Here is a 22,921-nt window from a genome sequence, read left to right as displayed (position 1 = left end):
TCACAGTTAGTTTGGTAATTGCTGTTTGAAGCAATAAATAATTTAAAACAATTTTTGATAGTTGTGTCTCCAGTTGATGCATGAATTTCTTTGATGTTTCATTCAGTATTGACAGTAATTTCACTTTTTTAAATACTGTTCAATTATAGAGGTATGTTATAAAAACAACAATAGAAATAAAATGTTAATGAACTCGAATCAGCCAAGCGAGCGCCTCTAAGTTTTCACGTGCAGCCCTTTAAGAAAAACATCGTTACGAATCCCGCATCAATTGTGTAAAATTTTACAATAAATTTTTCAAATCACAGACGAATGTGTTTTCGAATAGACTTGAAACTTTGTTCTCAAAAGAGACTCCCTAATTTTGTTTTCAAAACAATGAAAAAATTCATATTCATTTAATTCATTAATTCATATTAAAAATAAATTATAATTATTGTCGTTACCTGTGTTTATTCTGGTTCACTCTGAACTCATTCTATAATCTAGATATGGATAATATTACAGCTGCAGAATATAAGTTAAAATAAGGGTTGCCTAGTCATATCTAATAATTATTTTCCTAAGCTTTAGAAATATATGTATTACACTTAAATAACTAAATTATTGTCGAGTACTATTATGAGTCGAGATGGCCCAGTGGTTAGAACGCGTGCATCTTAACCGATGATTGCGGGTTCAAATCCCGGCAAGCACCACTGATTCATGTGCTTAATTTGTCTTTATAATGCATCTTGTGCTCAGCGGCGAAGGAAAACATCGTGAGGAAACCTGCATGTGACAAATTTCATAGAAATTCTGCCACATGTGTATTCCACCAACCCACATTGGAACAGCGTGGTGGAATATTTTCCAAACCTTCTTCTCAAAGGGAGAGGAGGCCTTTAGCCCAGCAATGGGAATTTACAGGCTGTTGTTGTGTTGTTTGTTGTTGTAACTAAATTACAAAGAGTTACGAGACAAGATGTATCAACGTGTTGTGATTGATGTTTGCATAAATAAGTAAGTAATTATCGCTTCAACTTTTGTCGAGCGCTCGGCGTTGTGCACGGCTAATAGGCGACATTACTATTCCAAGTCGGTAGGTTAGTGGTAACCCGCCTTGTGAATATGCAAAGTGGCCTACGTTAAATATTGAACTACCGAGTACTATCAAAGTGCGAGCTTAAAATTTGCCCACTTTCTTTTCGACTGAATTAAATTGTTCACTTTAAGTATTCCCGAAGTATATTATCGGTTTTATATTGAATTTGAGTTTTGTAAGTTTGTGAGCACAATAAGTGCAAATCAGTTGAAACTAGAATTACAAACTCCCTATAAAATAGAGGTGAAATAGGGTATATAGGTAGGTATATAGGTGATACAAGTATAAATTTAACAGCTCTTAGTAGTTGTAGAATATATTGATATAAAATGTATTGCTACGAAATTACGGAAATATATTTCAGTAAATGATTAGTCATTGTTATGATTTTTTAACTTAAAATATCAATTTATCTTAAAATACAACATTGTAGTTATAACATACAAACACACGTATCTAAGTATATTACGAAGCTTCCCTTATATCTTTGACATAATTCAAAATTGAAACAGATTGAATATTATTCGATAAACTAATGAAAAGCGCTCCGGCATGTCACAGCAAAAATTGTAAGGCGGGGCGTCCCTTGGCATGCGGCATTGTGCCCGAAATGACACGTGAAAGGCGTCGAGAGCGCCGCGTTACTGCCTTCACAAAAGGCTTACAGATGCGCGCACCAGAAGATTTTAATGAGGCAACGACTCTGTGTGATTTTATCGCGTGTGCCTTAATGAGAAATAACCAAGCGCATCCTCTTTGACTGCACTCGTACGCAGTTGCTATCAAAAGTGGTACAACATCTCCGTTTCATGAACGAAACGTTTCCGAACGCGCCAACTGCGCCCGTAATATCAGCGCACGTAGGTACATTATTAACCTCTTATATTTTTACGAATCATAAATTTCACATTTCTATATCGCACTGAATAACGCGACACAAAACATTGTGTGCAATGTACAACGTAATTGTAGCGCGCTGGTATGTTTACGGCCGTGAGCTAGTTTGGGTGTAGTGTTTTGATCCGGCAGTCTTTCTCTCTGTGTTTGTTCCATTATTAGCGTTTATTCAAAGCGGTTTCAGTGGTGAAATAATTCCGGTTTTATAAAAGCAATAAAACAAATTATGAGGGTCTTGAAAGTTAGGGGATCCGGATATACTGGCCAATTCGCATCAATGCAAATCACGTTGTCGACTCGTCAACCCAATTACTAAGAAGTGAATTTAAATAAAGATAAGTATCGCCCTCGAGGAGACAATGCTAATAGGCGGTGGAGGCGTGATAATAGGCCCTGACTGGGGTTCTGCGGCGCCCCGCGGTAGGTGCTTTAATTAGATCTCTCGACTTACGCCTTACGCCCGTGAGCCTCAAAACACTTGTTCAATTAGTGATCAGGCTTAAGAAACTGTATTATGCTAAACATTAAGTCGTTCAAATATTTTGCTTAACAATCAAAATTATAGCATTGTTCGTTTTAAACGACGTTGAGTTGATTTTCCATCCATATACTATATGAAATTTGTGCTTACTTTTACATGAATAATTACAAATATATCTTTGTTTTGAATCACTTAATATAAGCAATGGCTTTCTGCTTTTAACTGGCAATACAGTGAAAGAAAAAATATCGAAATTACGTCGGAAATACAAAATAAAAACAAACATTTAAAATTTGCTCGGCGTAGTGTGACCTATTTGCATTTTTTTAAGTAAATGCTTCAGTTTACATTATTGTAAATTGCAACACTAAAAATATAATATTGTCGGATCATATTTAAATGTTGTTTTAATGAAACACATTTAAATACGTTGTTAATTAAGTTTTAATAAATATAAATCAAATAAACATTGGAATTGAACCATTCCTGTAATTCATTTGAGATAATTTATAGATTAAAGGAACGATTACTATAATTATCGATATTTATTTAAAATATAAATTGGAGAGGATTCATTATAAAAAAATGGTACAAGTTGGTTAAAATTTATGACGCTCACTCGACATGGTTCACGCACAGCATTATTTGTGTAGCGTTAAAATACGAATGTTTATTGATTTCATGATTTTTTAAATTGAATTAGATTTACTCGGAATATTTATATTCGATACATTTTAGATGTTATTATTATAGCGTTGATAGAAACTAAAACATCATTAAAACACCAAATTTATTTTTTACTTTTAAAAGGCAATATAGCCCAGCTGATGGAAGACATCTATTATATACATACTATAAGGTTAAGAACCCAACCTTAGTACGAAAATCAAAATTGCTAATTTGTTTTTATAATTCATCGCTTGCGTAGTCGTGAAGGAATGTCGAAGTCACGCGAATGTTGAGTTTGCCCAGCAGTGGGATACCTTAGAATACAGTTGGGGGTAAGACCCACTCGTAAACCGTAAGCCACCCTTCGCCGCTCTCCACTCCCTTGTGTTTGTTTGGGACACATACTGTATACTTCGTTGTTATAAATTAATTGCTAATTTTTAACCGCGTTTTCGACCGCGTGTTTTGGATAACACAGGTATTAGGTATAAAAAGAAGCTTCATTACAATTTTATCAAATACGGTTCAGTTAATTAACAATGAATGCGTGTCAGACTGACAAAAAGAGTTTATTTCGTATTAATAACATTACTAATGATTACAAGAATAACAAAAATATATTAATAATATTAACGATATTATCCATTATTTATGAATAAAGCAATACTATAACTGTAAGCACTTCACCGAGAAACGAATTCCTATAAGGAAGCGACGGAGATCGAATGGGCGTTTCTTAAAGGAATCTGACAGAAGGGTGATAGGGGCGTCTATGGCTGTCAACATCTGCTTCCGTACTTCCGTCTAACTGACCATGACATTACCCTGCATCTATAAAAATACGATATTTCTTTACAAGTTCTTCGCATTTATTGCTTGCGCTCAGAAGAGAAACACGATGGAAGATAGAAATTATTGTAACATATTGCAGCGTTTGAATGTTTTTATTCGATTTTGAAGTGATGTTACGTCTATTCTGTTTCAAGATAGAACGGTAACTTTAGATAATAACAGCAACAGAAATTCTACTCAATATGTAGTGATATTTACTTATAGTATATATTTTTTAACAATGATATACGAATTTTAACTTGTACTATTTAAAGTTTAAATTTATGTTTCTAATAATTCGTCTTGCGACCTTTGGTAATATAAAATACTGATCTGCATATGTTGGATCAAATTTTGCCATGTAAAACCACCAATCCGCTTCGAATAAAAGTGACAGAATCAGCTCTAAACATTCTCATCTAAACAAAAGGCAAATTTATTTTAAGTTTTCATTGTTTTATAGTAATAAATAGATATAATTATATATCGTAGTGCGTCGCACCGCTGCTCACGTTAAGAAAACATAGCCTTCCCTCAAACCAGCCAGTAAAGGATAATAATATGTTACTTTATTTCTATTTTCTGTATTCACTCAGAGTTTATGTATCTCGAATAGTCACGTCTCGTCCTCGCGAAGGGTAGGGCATACAAATAAGTGAAAGTCCGAAGCCAACCAAACAGGGCGCGCCATGTTCTTTATCTGCGGATCTCTTAAAAGAATTTGATCGCATATGAGAATATTACAAGCAACATCTGTGACAAGGGACGAATAAAGTTAGCCATTTACTTTATTTCGAAAGAAGTGATTTAGATAACATGGAAATTTAGGCGGATCACACGTTTACTCTTAACCGTCTGAAACAGGACCCTCAAAAAAACTATAAGCTTATAATTTCATTTTACGTATTCATTTATTATTTAGTAATTATTCGACCTATATGTATGTACCTATATACATATGTTTTGGTCTGAAAGAACGAACGAGTTGCTGAAAATAATCTGGTATAGCGAATATTATGTACTTTGCATTTGGACTTTTTCCAATGTTCGTTTTATTAAATGAGAACCGGAGTGAAGTGTGTTGTATAATAAAATCCGTGATCCTAATTGATTAGCTGCGTAGATTATGTATGTCGATTTGCGAATGGATGCAGTTCGAATATTACTTTTATTTTTCAGTGATGACAGTTTTAATATTTCGTACAATATTAAAACGTAGAGTGACTGATGCATAACATGGTATATGTATACAAATACGGATATGATATAATACTGAACGCCAATAATTAATTATCACTTGATTGTTCAAACAAAACCGCCGGACCCTAGCCAAACGCATGCTCCAGAACCCTCATCGCATGTAAAAAGATACGTTATTTGTCATCGGCGTGTCATAGAAATTATAACGAGGTGGCGTATCCACAATCAATTTGGCGGCCGGGAGGCTGTCAATTTGCGGCTGGTTTGTCCCGTACTCTCTTGATGACTTCCGAGTGACCGCCTTTGATTTGCATAAGGGTCCAGCTTTAATATGAGATTATGCCCGCGTTGGGGGTTTGACGTTACGAACACGTTCTATAAGCTTAGAAATTTGTAGTTTTGTGCTATTTTTTAATTGCTGTTTCTCAACTCATCTATAGTTTTATATTTATATATCATCTCAAGGAGTTAATGTTTAGGTACGATTCTGCTATAACAGGCTTAGAGCTTTTATAATTTAAATTGTAATATCGGAATTACAATAACGATAGATACGTGCTCGCAGTGAGCAAGCAGCCGACTGTCAAGCATCGTCTTGGCCTCCGTGACAAAGGGATTACCTCCCTCGCGCCGCTGTCTGCGGTTTCTTAATTAAGCCCTAAATACCCTTGCACGCCGCACCGACGTGCGGTGTGTAAGATTATTGCCAACGTTACCCTGGTTAATGTTAATGTACGCTATTATTGAAACAAACAGAATTTCTTGTCTCGCCGCACTCATTACTACAAGAGTTCGTGAGATTATTAAGCGGATACGTTCCATATCTTCACTCCACATTGTAAACTGAAATAACATTACTCGTACGATGTTTTATGAATTAATTTTAAATGTATAACGTTATGCATAGACTGTAATCAGATTAATAAATTAAAAAAGGATGCGTAGTAGTGCTAGCTAGTGTTCTTAAAATAAATTAAGTTTTTATTCTAATATAAACGAAATAAAAATTTTAAAAATGGCCGCACGTTTTATACGTCGAATACAAGATTAATTCAATTTCATAACTGCCTACTTATTACCGTTAATATGAAATCAATACATTCGTTCCACGATGGAAGCGTATGCTTAATAGGGTGCGTTATGGTTGGCAATGCGCGATTTACATCAGTTGAGTCAGGGCAACGGGGTAGAAAATGGAGCATCGTGCTTAGCTAATACGATCAGGTGAGCAAACACGCTACACAGCTTTCATCTTTAGCCACGTATCTTTGTGCTACGCTTGCACTCTGATGAATCCCAATAATTTAATAATTTCCAAATTATTTATTACCCCTTTCATCTCCTGCAGTAAATTCATATGTTAAATTAATTACCAGTAATAATACTAAGAGCTATATTTTTTTATAAATAACCAGTCCCGGCTTCGTACGGGTGAAATTAAATAAATTTTCATATTTTATTTGCTACACAAATATCTTGTAATTATTCTAGAAAGCCACTCAAACGTACATATAAAAATCTTCATCAAAATCTGTAGCTTTTTAAGGAGAAATCAGTAACAAAGACATATATAGATGAATTAAAGATCGTGGATTTAATTTATTTTTTAGTTACAAATCAACACTTGAATTTTTAAAGGTAGGCAGCAACGTACAAATGGTGATTCAATGTAATAAATAGATAGAAGTTATCTGATCTTTGACGTTTGACGTTAAGTCAAACTGACGTAGAACCGTTCTGACGAATACTCACATTCGGGTTCAATAACATTTCGATGACGTGATATTTACTGATTTATGAAGATAGCATTCTGGATACATGCAAGTATCATTATAAATAAATTTTACTCGTTCTACTCGTTTGTAGCAAACATAACTCAGTGTAGGAAAGGAATATATTTGTATTTATGTATATGCAAGAGGGAATAAAAGTGGCGATGTTAGTTTGAACGAGACCGTGATACGTAAACAAGTGGGAACTATCGCGACTGAGCAAGTTTATTCTTCAAACACTGCGGTGAGCTTGTGTGCGGAATTCGTGCCGGGCCAAGTCTACGTCGTCGACTCGACACTACTCCCTTTCCTGCCATCCGCTCTAAGAATGACAAATGTTTATCCAGTCAACCATCGGACAGCTCACCCAAACAATTTGTTAGTACATATTTTATATTACGTCGCTGATATCGATCCACCGTCTACTCATTACGGGAGACGTTTACGTGCGAATTTGTAAAAATAACAAAGAGAGCCAATTTGGCAAGTCGAAGACAAACGCGTTTAAAATGGGTAGAGTAGAACAGTAGCCATCTATCTCGCAGCTTGATAAACGACGACATTATTTCTTATCGCCCACTCAATTTGTTTAAAAGCGTTCTGCTTTGATAATTTGAAAATTACAAATCGTATCTTTTGACACAAAAATGTCCTTATAACTGCGCTGTCTCAACAGTTCGATAAGCCCTAGGGGAGGACAGATGGAATCATTAATCATAATATAATGATTATTTGAGATTTAAAACGGGCATTATTCTAAATTAACATGGTTATGATTTTGAAATGTAACTTTATTATTGTTTGCAGTTGTGGAGGAGCCGGAGTTTACTGATGTCATCCAGAATATGACCGTGCCTGCCGGGCGTAGCGTGCGTCTCGCGTGCTCTGTTAAAAACCTCGGATCTTACAAGGTAAGGTTGAATAAAGTAGCAAACTTTATTTTAATATTATTACACAACAATTTGCATAAAAGTGTAGCCACGTCTGCGCTCCCGAATATTTATCTGCAGATAAATTTAAGACGCTACTTAAATATATAATTTGTAAACAGAAACAAGAGAATGATGAATGACTTAAATTCGACTGTTAACATAAGATCCTTGTATTAAAATACCATTACGAACTTAAGAATGAATATGATTTAAAAATTGAGATCATTCTATTTATTTTAGTTCAGAAAATCATAAGAAGTGAACAAACCACTTAGGTAGAAGGTAGACACTACAAGCAGCCAGGAAGGCGACAATACGCGTGGCGCTGCAAAGGAAACATAAAATATAGCGCATTTTATCATTTGATTTAGAACGTACCGTCGTAATAAAGTGTCTATATAAAGTAAGGGAAATATGATTTACAGCCAGTACGCTGATTTCGCACCTCGTTCTTTGAAAAGTGATCATTAAAGTCAACAGTTTTTATAAGACTCGATAGTATAAAACATATTACGAACATTATTTTGTGATTAGCATTTTGTGATTTTTATTATTAAACCTTTTAATCGAAAAGTGCTTTTACACAAATAAATGTTACATATACATCCTATTCTCTATCAAGATGTATGAAATATTGCATGGATTGATTGAGTAATTAAGACGTTACAAATCAAATTACTTATATATTTATAATATTAAGTAAAGATTATTTCTGTAACAGAAATCTTTAAGACACTGCCGCTGTCAAGTTTGACAGGTATATTTTTTACTTAAGCTTCAGATAGTTATATGGTAGTTAAGTTTATAGGTGAATCAGTTATAATTCTGAATTTTAAACTCAATGAACTAAACGATAGAAAACCGTTTTTTAAAGGCTATGTACGAGTATGTATGTAGAATATTCCCTAAACAAGCCCGAATGCCATTTGATGCTCTTTGAGAGGATACATTCTGCAATTTAAAATATAAAATTTCAAATGCCTTGTCAGTCTTATGACTAGCTTATTGAGCTATTCCGAGGGCCTACGTTCAAACTCCGAGTCGAATCAATAAAAAATTGTTCAGTTCTGCGGTACACATTAATAAATATTAGTAAAGCCACTTTAAATAAATTCAATATTCCTCCGATTCGAAATCCACTACCATTAGCATCAATGTCAGGTTTGTTACCACTGCGCCAGACTAAAAGAATATATGAATATCAAATGAACTTCACGCTTCTTCAAAACCACTAAATATGTTCGAATTTATAAAACAAAAATGGGATTAAACTTGCCTAAAATAAAATTATATAGAATAAATACAAATGATGGCAATGTTAACCTTTAAGGTGATGATTGTTTTAGTGGACAGAACCCGTTGACCGATAAGCAAGGTGAATTAACTACTAAGGGTCGCTTCCTGAGGGACGTCGTCGGACCATTTAGACGACACGGCTCATCTCCAACAATTTGTGCCGTATAAAAAACGTATTACGTTTGAATCGTTTAATTAATCACAATACCATTTCTCTGTTATATTAAAAGTTATATAAAAAAATACATTATGTTCTTTAAATATGACGTATGTGTATCTTGATTAGAATATACTTAAAATATTCTTGCTTTAAATCATATAATGTAATTTAGTATATTTATTTCGTTGAAATGACTAGTCACATTCGTTGTCATTATTCGTCGTTAATAATAGAATTTACACTTATATTTAAAATGATTGTTATTTTTATAGAACATTAGAGTTAAATTTCAAATCATAAATATTATCTCGATACATGATTTTTATTTATAAACATAAAATTGAGTAGCAACTGCTATAAAACTGAACATTTTTCTCCTAATCTAAAGGTTGTATTTTATGTTCGCTGCATTTACTTACACGATGTCTAAAGTTATCTGCGATGTGCGCAATGAAAGCCAAGATAGTGTGCTCTTACTTTTGAAATAAAGGCTTAACGGAGGGAGCCATCACAGTTGCCTTGTATTGACAACAAGAAGCGGATTTTCCCCGAAAGCCTCGCCTGTGCCATTAGTTTTCCGCATCGGTTAAAAAGATTTGCTTCTTCGTCCGTCTTTTTAGAATTATTGAGTCACGCGAAATATTACGATGAAACGACAAAATACTCGTATTCCCCTTTACCTTTTATCTGTCTTACCTTTTTTTGTAAAAATAAATAAATAAAATACGCTATTTTGTAATATCTGCACAATATATGCCTACATTTAAAAATTGAATTTGAATAACGTTTGTAAATTGGAAATTATATAAAATAATGCACTTTATTAGGTAAATGAAGACAATGTATAATTTTATAATCAAGATTGTAGCGAGCTAACTAAACGCGAATCTCGGTTGCAATAGCATTCAATATTAGATAACATATTCATATGAAAATAACAAGCAACGTTTCCCATTTTAAGAGAATGCTACGAAGTATGTGCACGTAGCCTGTTCATCGGCATGAAATGTCAGATAGTCGGCACTAGCACGTATGTGGGTTTGCAATAACATGCCGCAGCGAGTCGCAGCTATGTTACACTCGTACCACATACGAGCGCCGCCTGTTCAAATTCTGACATATTTCTCGTGCTTTAATATGGGTTCTACCTCGCAGCTGCTTGCTACAGCTAAGGGACTACAGTTTAATTCGATTTAGTCCGCACTGCATTTAAAAATTTATAAAACTGTATTTTTGAACTTCGAACTAAATATTCTTGAATATCGAGATTTTATTGTTAAAAATACCGTGACGTTGGCACAATTGGAGCGAAACGTTCTTTTTTTAAAACTTTATTTTCAATTTGTTTTTTTTTTTATTTTAACAATCTGGCCGTTCAGTATTAAATATTATAATCATAGAAGAATTGAAACCTCTAAAATATGGTTCGAATAACTCTTTTCATAATTAATTATTCACTTTTCTGCTTTTGTGAAACCCCTGATACGGTACTTAGATTTGGTTTTAAAATTGTAATTATGTTTTTACACTTGAAATAAATAAATATTTTCCTGTGAAATATTAACTTTATTTAAATTATAATTTTAGTTTTTAAGATCATTACGTTATTTCTATATTTAAATGTTTTAAGTTAAACATTATAATATGTACATAAAATAAGATACATTTTACTTATTCTTCACGAGACTCCGGCGTAGACGTATTAGAAGCTTCTCTAAAAAGGTTTACATGAGAATGTATTAAATATTATCGACCACGAACCGTTGACGGCCATTAGAGATTGAAAGATTTTATCAGATAAACTACTTGGTACTTACATCGATTCCAAAAATAGCTTATTGGCTGAAGATCGGTGCAAAGTTAGAGGACCCTCGACACAAATCCGAAGTCGAAGAGTCTCTAAGTGGGCTTTTAGTAGAAGTAAGCTAAGCCGTCTTGCGCAAGATGTTCACTTATTTCTCTGTGCGCGATTGCATTACTTAGTGGACCATCGTTTCGCCACACTCACTTTTCTTTCTATAAGACACATGTTTGAATTGAATCGAAGATGGATTTTATACTTACCGATATATACGAGTTAGGGGTCTAACTAAAGTTCTAAACCATATAATTTATGTTCAGTACTTAAATTAGTATACTATAAAAATATAATTTTATACTTTTCGACAATAAGATCAAGTTGTCTATAATAATTATTATTTTAATTTGAATTATAAAACCGACTCCTATGTCGTTATGTATATTTTGACAATAATAATAAAATAAAATTAATAATTAATTAATTAATTAATTTTTATTAAGCATTTAATGTTGTTAATTCGAATGTTAATAAAGTAAAAAAATAAATAAAATATATACACGCATAATTAACAAGACTCTACACATTTGTCAGATCTTCTGGGCGTTTCGTGACGAGTATATATATATTTTTGAATGCCACAGTAACAAGATCGAAATATTAGGCTCGCATAATAAAACGTAATAAATTTTAAGTAAGAAGTCTATTACCCATTAAAAAAATCCTTGAAACGAATAAAGTAAAGATAACAGTGTAAGAGCAAACTCCTTAAACGTTTCATAATTAAATCTGTCGTAATATTATTAAACACGTCTACGAATCATCTCCTCCGGCGATGGGGTCCGTCGTTACGGAGGTTCGGTGCGGCGCGGCAGAATGGCTAAAGTTTGCAACGAGTCCATTATAAATCAAACGACGCCTCCAAGGCATGTCTTGAGGGACGCGAGTCTTCCACCAAACCTCACAACTCCAACTTTACCTATTTAATGCTTCTACAATTAAGATAAAAAGAATGAAGGGTCCAAATTCAAGGTAAAAGATAACGAAATAATAGGCCTCCTTAAGTTTTACACTAAAACTTTGAGACAGGTGATCCCCTTGAATGCGAATACTTTGCTTAATATGCTTCTTGAGAAAATGAGAACTAAGCGCTGACGTGTTCGTTCAAAGTAACTTAAGCAGAAGTTATAATTGTCTACGCCGCTTAAGAACCTTAATAATTTCATACGAGGCTATATATTCGACAGATGTACACAATTGTAATTGTGTGTGTTTAGAAATGTATGATAATATATAAACAAAATTTATAATTGATTTTTAAATTATTAAGAAAATGACGTAGTACATTAAAATTGAGATAAGGTGGCACGGTGGTTAGTACCGGTGGATTTCAATCGTAGCATAGATGTAGAGTAGGGCTTGGAACTCTTTCCTCAAAAAGATATAAGGCTTTAGCTCAGCAGTGGGATATTAATTATTTAATACATATATTTTGGAGTTAACACGTACTATATAACTATAATTTAGTTTATCCGTTTAGCCCAACTGTGGGATGTTTATAGACATTACGTTTTATATTAAAAAATCAAATGGGAATTTTAATTTGCGCGTAACAAACTGCGTTTTATTCAACTGACAGGCAACCTCGCAAAGTGTCTCCGAGCATGTCTCTAACTCGTTTAGGATCCGCAGGCAAATGAAATTAGTTAGCCGCAGCCGCCATTTCAAATATCATATTTGCAGTTTCCATCTTTATTAAATATCCTGCCCATTAAATGCAAGCGCTTAATTATTTTGATCGCAGTCAGATCAATTTACTTGAAAAAAAAAGAAGAATTTTGAGATAGAAATTTAAATTTTATACTTCTTTCGAGTGGGTCCACTAAGGTTGCAATTCTCAAGGCTTAAGGTTTTTCTGTCAAAATATTGTCAGTGCAGCCCGAAGTTTAGAATAGCCCGAAGAGTATTTTCTCAGAAAGCAGGTAAGGCCGTTGTTCCTGTCGTTGTGTTGCCGATTCTATTACAGAGTGAGAAAATAGAGTACAGTTCAATCCTCATGGAATAGTAGCCATAACCGAAGGCGGCTAAGAGGTTAACATCATCATGATTGTAACCGCCTGGCCACGGGAAATTCGCGGACGCGAATATTAGCGCGGTGCGAACGGCGAAGCGTCTTGCGAATGAAACAAACGTATAGCAATGTACACGCTTCGCTTTTCGCACCGCGCAAAATTTTGCGTCGGCGTATTTCCTGTGGCCAGGCGGTAAGGTCACCATTCGCCATTCAATCGAAATTAAACTTCCAAGTTTGGACCATCGTACTAAATCTAGTGAATTAATAGTACCTATCTAGATTGATACGTGTAGATGTGTGTGTATGCGTGAATGATTGATGTAAGGTTAGAATATATTGAAAAGTACTGAAAACTTTATTCTCTCTGTCGACAAACCTATTATATGCACTATTAACTCGTATATTTAAAATTTACTAAATGTCACAATTTTATAGTTACATAATGTCTCAATTAATAATTTTATGCTGCATTACAAGCATTCAATTACTTAAAGCACAGCGAATAAATGTTAATTTAACAAATAATGTTTATTTTGCATACAATTAATTATCTACACTATGTTGAACAAATAGGTTTGTGTTCGTGAGCCACGACGAATAAACATTACAATAAATATGAATGTATGGATATAAGTTACGATACTAAGTTTCATTATTCCATAAAAGTAAAATGTGTGTAATACAATACGTTATACTTTTATATGAAAATGTATTAATCTGCTGAGGGCCAAGTATTTTTATGGTACATGTGGCAAGTGAGCAAGATGTTGACCAGATGGAAAGTGACCACCGCTCATGGACATCTGGAACATAGAAATATGCACGCTCTATTTTTTAAGGTTCCCAAGTCGTATCGGTTCGGAAAAATCGCCTGACAAAAGTTGGCTCCATAGAGTGGTTGTGTGTCGCAAAAAGTGCTTTAAAAATCGCGCTGTTGTTGTATTTCGGATATCAAGGTACCAATGAATCTTGATATTTTGACGTAATGTCTGAAGGTGACTTTCGGCGGCTGGGATTAATCCACTCGCCTCACTTGCTATCCAAATAAAAGCATTAGTAGGTCAGTGTAACTAGGAACAAGTATAACATCTTATTGGCTGCGCTTTGACACAGCGTTAGGATTTATTCTTTTTGATGTAAACGTATTACGGATATTTCGGTAGAGTTAAAATACGGATATTTTATTATCCAATAACCGAAAAAACCTTCACAAAAATGTCTCAGGCCGACTCGATCGAGCACGCTGTTCTAAAGTCTTAAGTTCAACACTCAAAGCTTATCTCGCAACCGCTTGTAAAATTTTGATTCCACTTTCTTAATTGCTTAAATAATTAAACGAAACTTTACGGGTTACAATTTTACAGATGTTCAAAATTGCAATAAAACAATTCTAAGTCATGACCTTTGTCTAAATTTAGTGTTTTTTTTTTTATTATATATGTTTTGTATTGATCGTTATCTTCATGGTATTCAATTAATTAAATAATTGTTTAGGTCAACGTTACTTATAAAATATATCCAATATGATTTTTAAAATATATTTTTTTAAATATTGTAAAATATTGCTAAGTGCTTTGTCTTTTGCATACACTCTTAACAAGTGGACAAAATATATAAGAATATATTGAGTACGAACGTACTAAAGCTGGTTACAAATTTAGAAAGCAACGAATACAATTGACAAGACAACACTAAACATCAGAGTTACCTTTAGGTTATACATTAATTGAATAAAAACTACGAATAATAATTTCTCAACTTTATTTCATAATATTAATATTTAATATTTTTTAGTGGATTGTTAATACCCGTAGTTGTTTTAATTCGAACTTTAAAGATGTTCAGATGCAATTCATTGTAAAAATTAAATGATTTTATTGATAGAACAGGCTTTTTGGAGTCGAAAATTTATTGTTATAAGGTTATCCTAGTTTTTCGTGTTTATACAATGCTTACCATGTTTCTATACACAAAACTCTAGCAGTCTATTAAAGTTACACTGCTAGCTTTAGGCCTACGTACCCTTTAGAGGACAAGAAACTATTCCAACAAACTACTCTTTTCCATTAGTGGCAGACTTTCAATGAAAACATTATTAGTCTGGGCTTATAATATTAAGAATTCAAATAGCCGTTCAAGAACAATTTGAGCTAATTGACTATTTTTAATATAATTCATTTTGAAAAATCATACAATTTATTAAGAAGAAATCTCGAAAAGTATAAAACTTAAAACAGTTTTGAAATAATACAAAGAAGAACTACTTAGAATAACAAGTTTCAAGTCAGAAATATTCGGCTGTATACTGAATAGCTTTATATCATCCCTTACCTTGCGTTGGTTTGTATGTTATGTAAATTTGTATGCTTTACTTTTCATACTTTGAACCCTTTTTCACGCAACTTTTTAAAATATTTAAAAATATTTTCTCTATGGGGTTTCCTTGGCACTTTTGTCTCAAGCCGACAAAACTATAACTTAGATTTAATTGCTTGTTTGACAGGGCTGATATTATAATAGTATATTTATATATTTACTGAATATTTCCATAAAAAATTATAGACGACTATAATTTAATCAATATTAACACATTTGCTTTTGAGCTAGCTACTTAATTAAGGTATTTAAAATATTGATGTGACAAGGGTGCATACAGTCGGGGCTAGAACGAGCGACGAGCTCCATCTCCTAATTCAATCAGTGCCGTGCAGACGGACACACCGTCGTGATTAGATTAGACGCCGGCCACAATTACGCAGATCAGATTTACAACCGCCGCCGTCGACGCCGCTCCTACCACCTCCCGTTCCCTAACTTCCGCACGACTTTAATAAACACTAACGCTTTACTAATTTATTACTGGATTTTCGAAATAATTTCGATGCAAATCATTTCTATATATTAAGCCTTGTTTAATAACCCGGAAGCTTCAGGTTATAGCGAAGAGACGGGCCGCCGTCATTAGAGGGGTTACCGTCTCATTGCATAATAAAATGGGCGAAGTTTCCTCAAGTCCATTATAAATTAGACAGCGGCTGAGAGCCGTATCACTTAAGATAGGTAAGATGTGACCCGACACGAGTTTCAGCTAACAAACTTCTCTATATTGCTTCAGAAATCTTGATAAAAAGAACTATCCATGATTCAAACTTAATGCGGGATTAAAGATTTTTTATGAGCAATTAAAGAACTTTGAATTGTGATTCAAAATATTCCTAAAAAATCGTGGTACGCAAAAAATATCTCAATTTTACTTCGAAGTTAGTTTATTTTCATTGTAATTCATTCAGATTAAAGAATAGTTATTCACCCCGTTTGCTACTATTAGTCTTTATTTTCCTATGAAAGTTTTATCCAAGTTGCTTCCATTAAAGTTACCAGTTATGTCTTTGCTAAATGGAACGGACCGGTGCTGTTTGACAAACATAAATGTATGTAAGAACACACCGAGCATTTGAAGTCCGTAAAAACCCTACTGTTCATTACGCGAAATAGCTTCCGGTTCAAAATTAAAAGTGGCTGGATTGTTTCTAGTATAACAATCTCAGTGAAATGCATTTTAAGCGGTTAATGCCGTGGAAATTGGTGTGAAGCGGGGCCGGGATGGCAGCTCCGTGCAATTACACAGATGTCGCGAGAGGCGCCCGCACCGCGTCTAATGGCTACCCGTAAACGTTCAATTTTGCCAGCTATTAATGTTGTTTCATTTGTTCTACAAAGCCACGAACTCTAACCCTGCCTTTTCCTTTTCAGTGGTTTTTAAACTTTAAACCAAGTAAATCTGACATGTATTAAAAATATTAGCTTTTCATATTTAATCGTAGTAATCAACCGACTTCCAAAAGGAGGAGGTTATCAATTCGTCTGTATTTTTTTTTTTTTTTTTTTTTTATGTTTGTTACCTCATAACTTTCTACTGGGTGGACCGATTTCGATAATTTTTTTTTTGTTTGAAAGGTAGTGCTTCCCGTGGGGTCCCATTTTTTTTATTTTTTTTTCCGATGACGGTATCCATGTGAAAACGACATAAGTCTTAAATTTGCATTATGTATATGCGCGACGAATAGGTGAATAACTGAAAATCACGTTAACCAATTTTGATAATTCTTTTTTTATTATAAAATATATACTTCAAGGGTAATTTGGTGAAAGTTTGGTAAGGTTCTGAGCACAGGATCCATGACAAAGTAACGGAACGGAAGGGAACGGAACAATTCTGAGGAGCACGTTAGCGATACTCGGTCGAATCTTTTATTTATAGGTTATTTGGATATTTGAGTCACCTTCCGTAATGTGGTTATGTTTATGTAATTATCATAGTCGAATATTATAATCAACTAGCTACCCACCCCGGCTTCGCACGGGTGCAATACTGATACTAAATATACTACAGAATTTGTTTATTTACGACATCACATCGCAAACTTCTAAAATTATCAGTGTTTCTTTACTATATTGTTCATGTATTATATACACAAACCTTCCCCTTGAATCACACTATCTTTAAAAAAAAACCGCATCAAAATCCGTTGCGTAGATTTAAAGATATAGGGACAGAGAAAGCGACTTTGTTTTATACTATGTAGTGATGGAGCTCCTATACGGCTCGCAGTTAGGGTGTGATATGGGGCAGAATTTCTTACTATCTTTAATCAAATTTTGTGTATGTGATATGATGTCATATGATGTACGAAATATAGTTGGTCTTTTTCAAAGGTTTTTTGCTGAGTTCGATTACAGCTCTTTCGAGGGATCCTTGTAGTTTACGCCGCGTGACGTATTAAATCCGCATTTTCGAAAGTCTATTTTTGCTTTATTCGCAAGTTTCCTTTGAAATTGTCCTCGAAGTAGTTTCTGACTCATATAAACGGAACGTTTAATCTATCCATATTAAAAAAAATTAGTTAGTCAACATCAGCTTCACTTAAAATCAAAAAATAAATAAAATTTTAACAAAAAGAAAAACCGACTTCAAACAAAACACTTTTTTAAAACAAATGAATATGCACGAAAAAGTAATACAAATAATTGCGTATTCAACATATTTTTTAGAGTCCTCCTAAGTTAAATGAAATGAAAAATATTAGACTACTTAAAAGTCGATTAACGATCATATCATGTAGTTATAATTATTGTTATATTTGGAGTCGGTGTCAGCCAATAAAACCCTACAGTATATCTATGAAAAAACAATACGAGAATACTTTAACAAATATGTTTTTTACAAATTACCTTTTACACAATAATATACTGGATCAATCAAGGGGCTCGTATCGCTTTTTTCTTTTGATTGTTGGGGCAAGGGCACCGTGGCTGACACCGGCTCCAAATATACCAATAACTATAACTACATGATATGATCGTTAATCGACTTTTAAGTAGTCTAATATTTTTCATTTCATTTAACTTAGGAAGACTCTAAAAAATATGTTGAATACGCAATTATTTGTATTACTTTTTCGTGCATATTCATTTGTTTTAAAAAAGTGTTTTGTTTGAAGTCGGTTTTTCTTTTTGTTAAAATTTTATTTATTACATAACTCAATTCAAGGAGATACTGCACAAAGAATTAACATTTTCAGTTATAAATAGTATTCATTAATAAGAAATAAATACGACAATCATCACTATAACAAACGATCATATTCCCTTTTGAAAAATAAAATAGCTTAAAGAAGTGATTCTTTAATTTCCGTTATGTCACTCGTCAAATTTAAACTCGATTGGATATCGCTTGAGCAATGTTCAGCGTCTTCGTACCCCACAAATGAGACAAAGCTTATTTTCTTTGATTTAAAATCTTTCATACGCTCAATCATTAATTTATTCTTACTCGAAAGATAAATATTTCATTTTTTAATTGTTATTTATCGTAATGTCATGTTCACTGTTATTATCTAAGACCTAAATAAATTAAAGACATTTAGGATTTTATTTAAGAAGCGATATTTCGAAAATGTTTATGGTTTATTAAATAGTTTTTTTAATGTATATCAAACCCCCATTAATTTATATTCAGTGCAGATTTTACCTAAAAAAATCTGATATTAAATAAAATAAAATACTACTTAGTTGAAAATATAAATCATCTAATCAGTAATTTTCTTGTTACGTAGGTAGCATGGATGCATTTCGAGCAGTCAGCTATTTTAACCGTGCACAACCACGTGATAACTCGCAACCCGCGCGTGAGCGTGACTCATGACAAGCATCGCACTTGGTTCCTGCATATATCAGACGTACGGGAAGAAGATCGGGGCCGGTACATGTGCCAGATAAACACCGTCACTGCGAAAACGCAATTCGGTTATCTACACGTCGTTGGTAAGAAAAATGGAAATAAATTCTCTATATTCAAAGACTTAAAAATATAAAAAGTTATCGTATTCGGCCAGCAATATATTAAATGTTTAATACAAATTACAAAGGACTCGTTGAGGATATATAAAAACATTCCAACAATAATTTATTGATGTTTACAGTGCCCCCGTCAATCGACGACTCGTTGAGCTCGAGCGACGTTATCGTCCGAGAGGGCGCTAACGTCACTCTGACGTGTCGCGCTAATGGCTCTCCTAAGCCTACCATCAAGTGGAAACGAGATGACAATTCAAAAATTTCCATCAGTAAAGGACATTCAGGTTGGACTTTTTGATTCGAAACAGTAGTTTTTATTAAATTTACAAGTTCAAGAGACCAAGTAAAGTACCGTTATTAAACATTTTTAGTTTCCGAATGGGAGGGTGAAGTATTGGAAATGGCGCGGATATCAAGACTGGATATGGGAGCTTATTTGTGTATCGCCAGTAATGGAGTACCGCCGACGGTTTCGAAGAGAGTCAAAGTTAGCGTGGACTGTAAGTGAAATTACATTGAATATTATTTTGAATGCATTATTATGTGTTATAAAGTTAACTGATGAAAATTATTTTCTGCTTAGTTCCTCCTATGCTTTGGATACCACATCAACTTGTCGGCGCACCTCTATATTACAACGTAACATTGGAGTGTTTCACTGAAGCTCATCCTACTTCCTTGAACTATTGGACCCGAGACGACGGTCATATGATCCATGAGAGTGCCAAGTACCACATGGAGAACACGATTGGAGCCCCTGCTTATAAGACTCACATGAAGTTACTCATCAGGCACATCGTCACTGAAGACTATGGTACTTATAAGTGTGTCGCAAAGAATCCGAGGGGAGAATCAGATGGAACCATAAGACTATATAGTAAGCACAATTTTCCTCTAAACTTATTCATTTGTTATTTCATTAGATAAATATGTCATAAAATAAATACTTTTAGCGTCATCACCGCCGACAACGACTCCAGATCCCCGAGCTATAACAGTACTTCCACCATCAAAACCTCCACGCCGGGATACACCGCTTACAGATAAAGGTAATTCATTATATAATACGTAACAGTTAGCGAGCTCTGTTAATTAACAAAGAGCTTATTTAGAGCAAAGAAATATGGAATCGTAATAAAAAGCGTATATTTCCAGAATGTAAATCAGAACATCAATAAATTCCCCGGTACGAGTAAAATGGGTTTATTTTTATCGGGTATCGTTGCCGATAAAATGCATTCAAACAAGATTTTTATGCCAGTGATTTCGTTTATTAAGAGATAATAATACCTTTACGAGTTGTATCCCACGAGATCGTTCAGTTTATTTTCATTGTTTGCTGCTGTTTCGGTTATTATTAGTGGTCGTTATGTATGTTTATAGATCATAAACTATTACGACGTTTTGCTTGTTGTGAAGCTGTTAACTGGCTTCGAATGTTATGGTCTCGTAAAGCACAAACAAATCGTTTTATAAGCAAATCCTTTACGGAAAGTGTATACAAACTTATAATCATTTTTATAAGCCAATATTTAAACATGCATGGTGCAAGTCCACTTATATTGTAAACATAATATACATTTTATTGGTTGTTAAATGTATATTGCTCAATTAAATGTATCAACACTAATTTTATACTTTGAGCACTTAATATAACATAAATAAATAAAAACTTTAACATTTTAACCACTCACGATCAAAACAGGATGTTACGCAAGTATAATCGTGTTATGGTCTAGTAATACCAGGGACTCATAAGTTGTTCGGTGCGCGTCATTACTCCGCCGTTATTGGGAAGTTGGGCATTTTCCCGGACATGTTGCCACTCGCCGGACAACGACAACATCTTGCGCGACAACCTATTACAGCCAAGTGTCAACTTGTGCCTTCCCTTTTACGAACCTAGCTATTTTTATTTTTAGACGCATAAAAAACTTCTGAAAATTAATTTACAAATTGTTATTGAACTTACTGAAAATTTAGTTTATGCATAAAAAATTCTTATCCACGCAAATCGAGTTGGACTTTCGTTTATGAAACTTCAATTGACATTTATACAAATAAAGTTCAAAATAGTTAGTGGTTTTTAAATCCAATCAATTTTGTATGCACATGAACTTGAAAAATCCATTTAGACGACAACGATTGTAAGTTTTGCGGCGGGTTGTTTTTGCACGGGCGGCGACGCGGCGCGGATAGGACATCGACCGCTATTCTGTTTTATTTTTTGCTTCCATTACGAATTTACGGCTAGGCCAGCCACTCGACAATATTGCGCAACTTTTCAATATCGTCCGGCCGAGCGCTCGGTCGTACCCTTGCCATTTTGAATCATTTCTTAGCCTAATGAGTGTTGTACTACTTATGATCATTCCGTTTCAATATAAATTCTTTCTATCGAAATACTTTGTACTTGTAGTTTGATATTAAAACTTCTTGTTAGATTCGTAGGACACAAATCATAGATTTGATTGCGCTTCTTGTTATAATATTCTGTTTTTAATTGTATTTCTTTATAAATATATCACGATGTTTTGGTAAGAATATACAGTTAATTAGTGTAAAATAAAATAAAGCTATGTTCAATCACATGTCTCCCCAGGAACGAAGTATCAATCGAACTTGAACGAGATCGATAAGGGGAAGCAAAAGTCTGACGAGGGTGGCGGGAAGACGCATCTTAACTGGGTGGGTGGTGCATCACAAGTCACAGGTAAATACTTTCATTTAATTTACCAAAAATACAAATGACAAATATTATAACGGTAATATCAAAAATAACATTGGATTAAGATATTTCACAATAGATTATATTTTATATGTCATGTACATAAATAAATATTACATATATTTATAAGAATTATACTATAACGTTTTACATTTTAATATGTTTTGAACGCTAGTAGTCTGAATATGTTAAGTAGTTCTCTAACACATGCAAAACAATTTTAAAGTTTGTTGGATTATCTCCACCGGTTCGTAACGATGTTATTATAACAACAATCTATCTTTCAGATAAGGCAGATTTGAGAAGAAACCATCCAATGATTTTAGTTTTAATCTTTGCATCCTGGTATTATTTACATTAATTTAAAAAGCACCTATTATATATGAAAAAAATACACTGTCCATAAATCATGTAACCGTAAATTACGCGCTGTAATAATATTAATGATTTTTGAGAGCAACTTAACTTTTACAAATGTATATTTATATTGCACTTGTCGAAAATATTTGTAATCTAAAACGATACCTACGTGAGGTATTTGTTAAAACACTATAAGTTTGCACTGTCCCATATCCGCTTAGCTGTAACACTGTATCAAGGAGTATTTATATTTTAGGTAATATTATAAAAATAGCTTAGTGT

General features: G+C 33.7%; 1 protein-coding gene across 1 annotated transcript in view; it reads left to right on the top strand.

Annotated features, from left to right (window-relative positions):
- Positions 1 to 22,663, top strand: part of LOC124531380 (lachesin-like) — a 79,715-nt gene extending 57,052 nt beyond the window's left edge. Inside the window, exons 2-9 of the mRNA XM_047105947.1 lie at positions 7,742 to 7,845; positions 19,311 to 19,518; positions 19,677 to 19,835; positions 19,923 to 20,051; positions 20,135 to 20,428; positions 20,505 to 20,600; positions 22,154 to 22,264; positions 22,567 to 22,663. Of these exons, the coding sequence (XP_046961903.1) occupies positions 7,742 to 7,845; positions 19,311 to 19,518; positions 19,677 to 19,835; positions 19,923 to 20,051; positions 20,135 to 20,428; positions 20,505 to 20,600; positions 22,154 to 22,264; positions 22,567 to 22,640 (1,175 nt within the window). The 3' untranslated portion in view covers positions 22,641 to 22,663. The remainder of the gene's footprint in view (positions 1 to 7,741; positions 7,846 to 19,310; positions 19,519 to 19,676; positions 19,836 to 19,922; positions 20,052 to 20,134; positions 20,429 to 20,504; positions 20,601 to 22,153; positions 22,265 to 22,566) is intronic.
- The last annotated feature ends 258 nt before the right edge of the window (positions 22,664 to 22,921 follow it).

This window comes from Vanessa cardui, chromosome 1 (assembly GCF_905220365.1).
Source record: "Vanessa cardui chromosome 1, ilVanCard2.1, whole genome shotgun sequence".
NCBI lineage: Eukaryota > Metazoa > Arthropoda > Insecta > Lepidoptera > Nymphalidae > Vanessa > Vanessa cardui.
The sequence above is the reverse complement of the archived record's forward strand: the minus strand, read 5'-3'. Positions and strand labels throughout refer to the sequence as shown.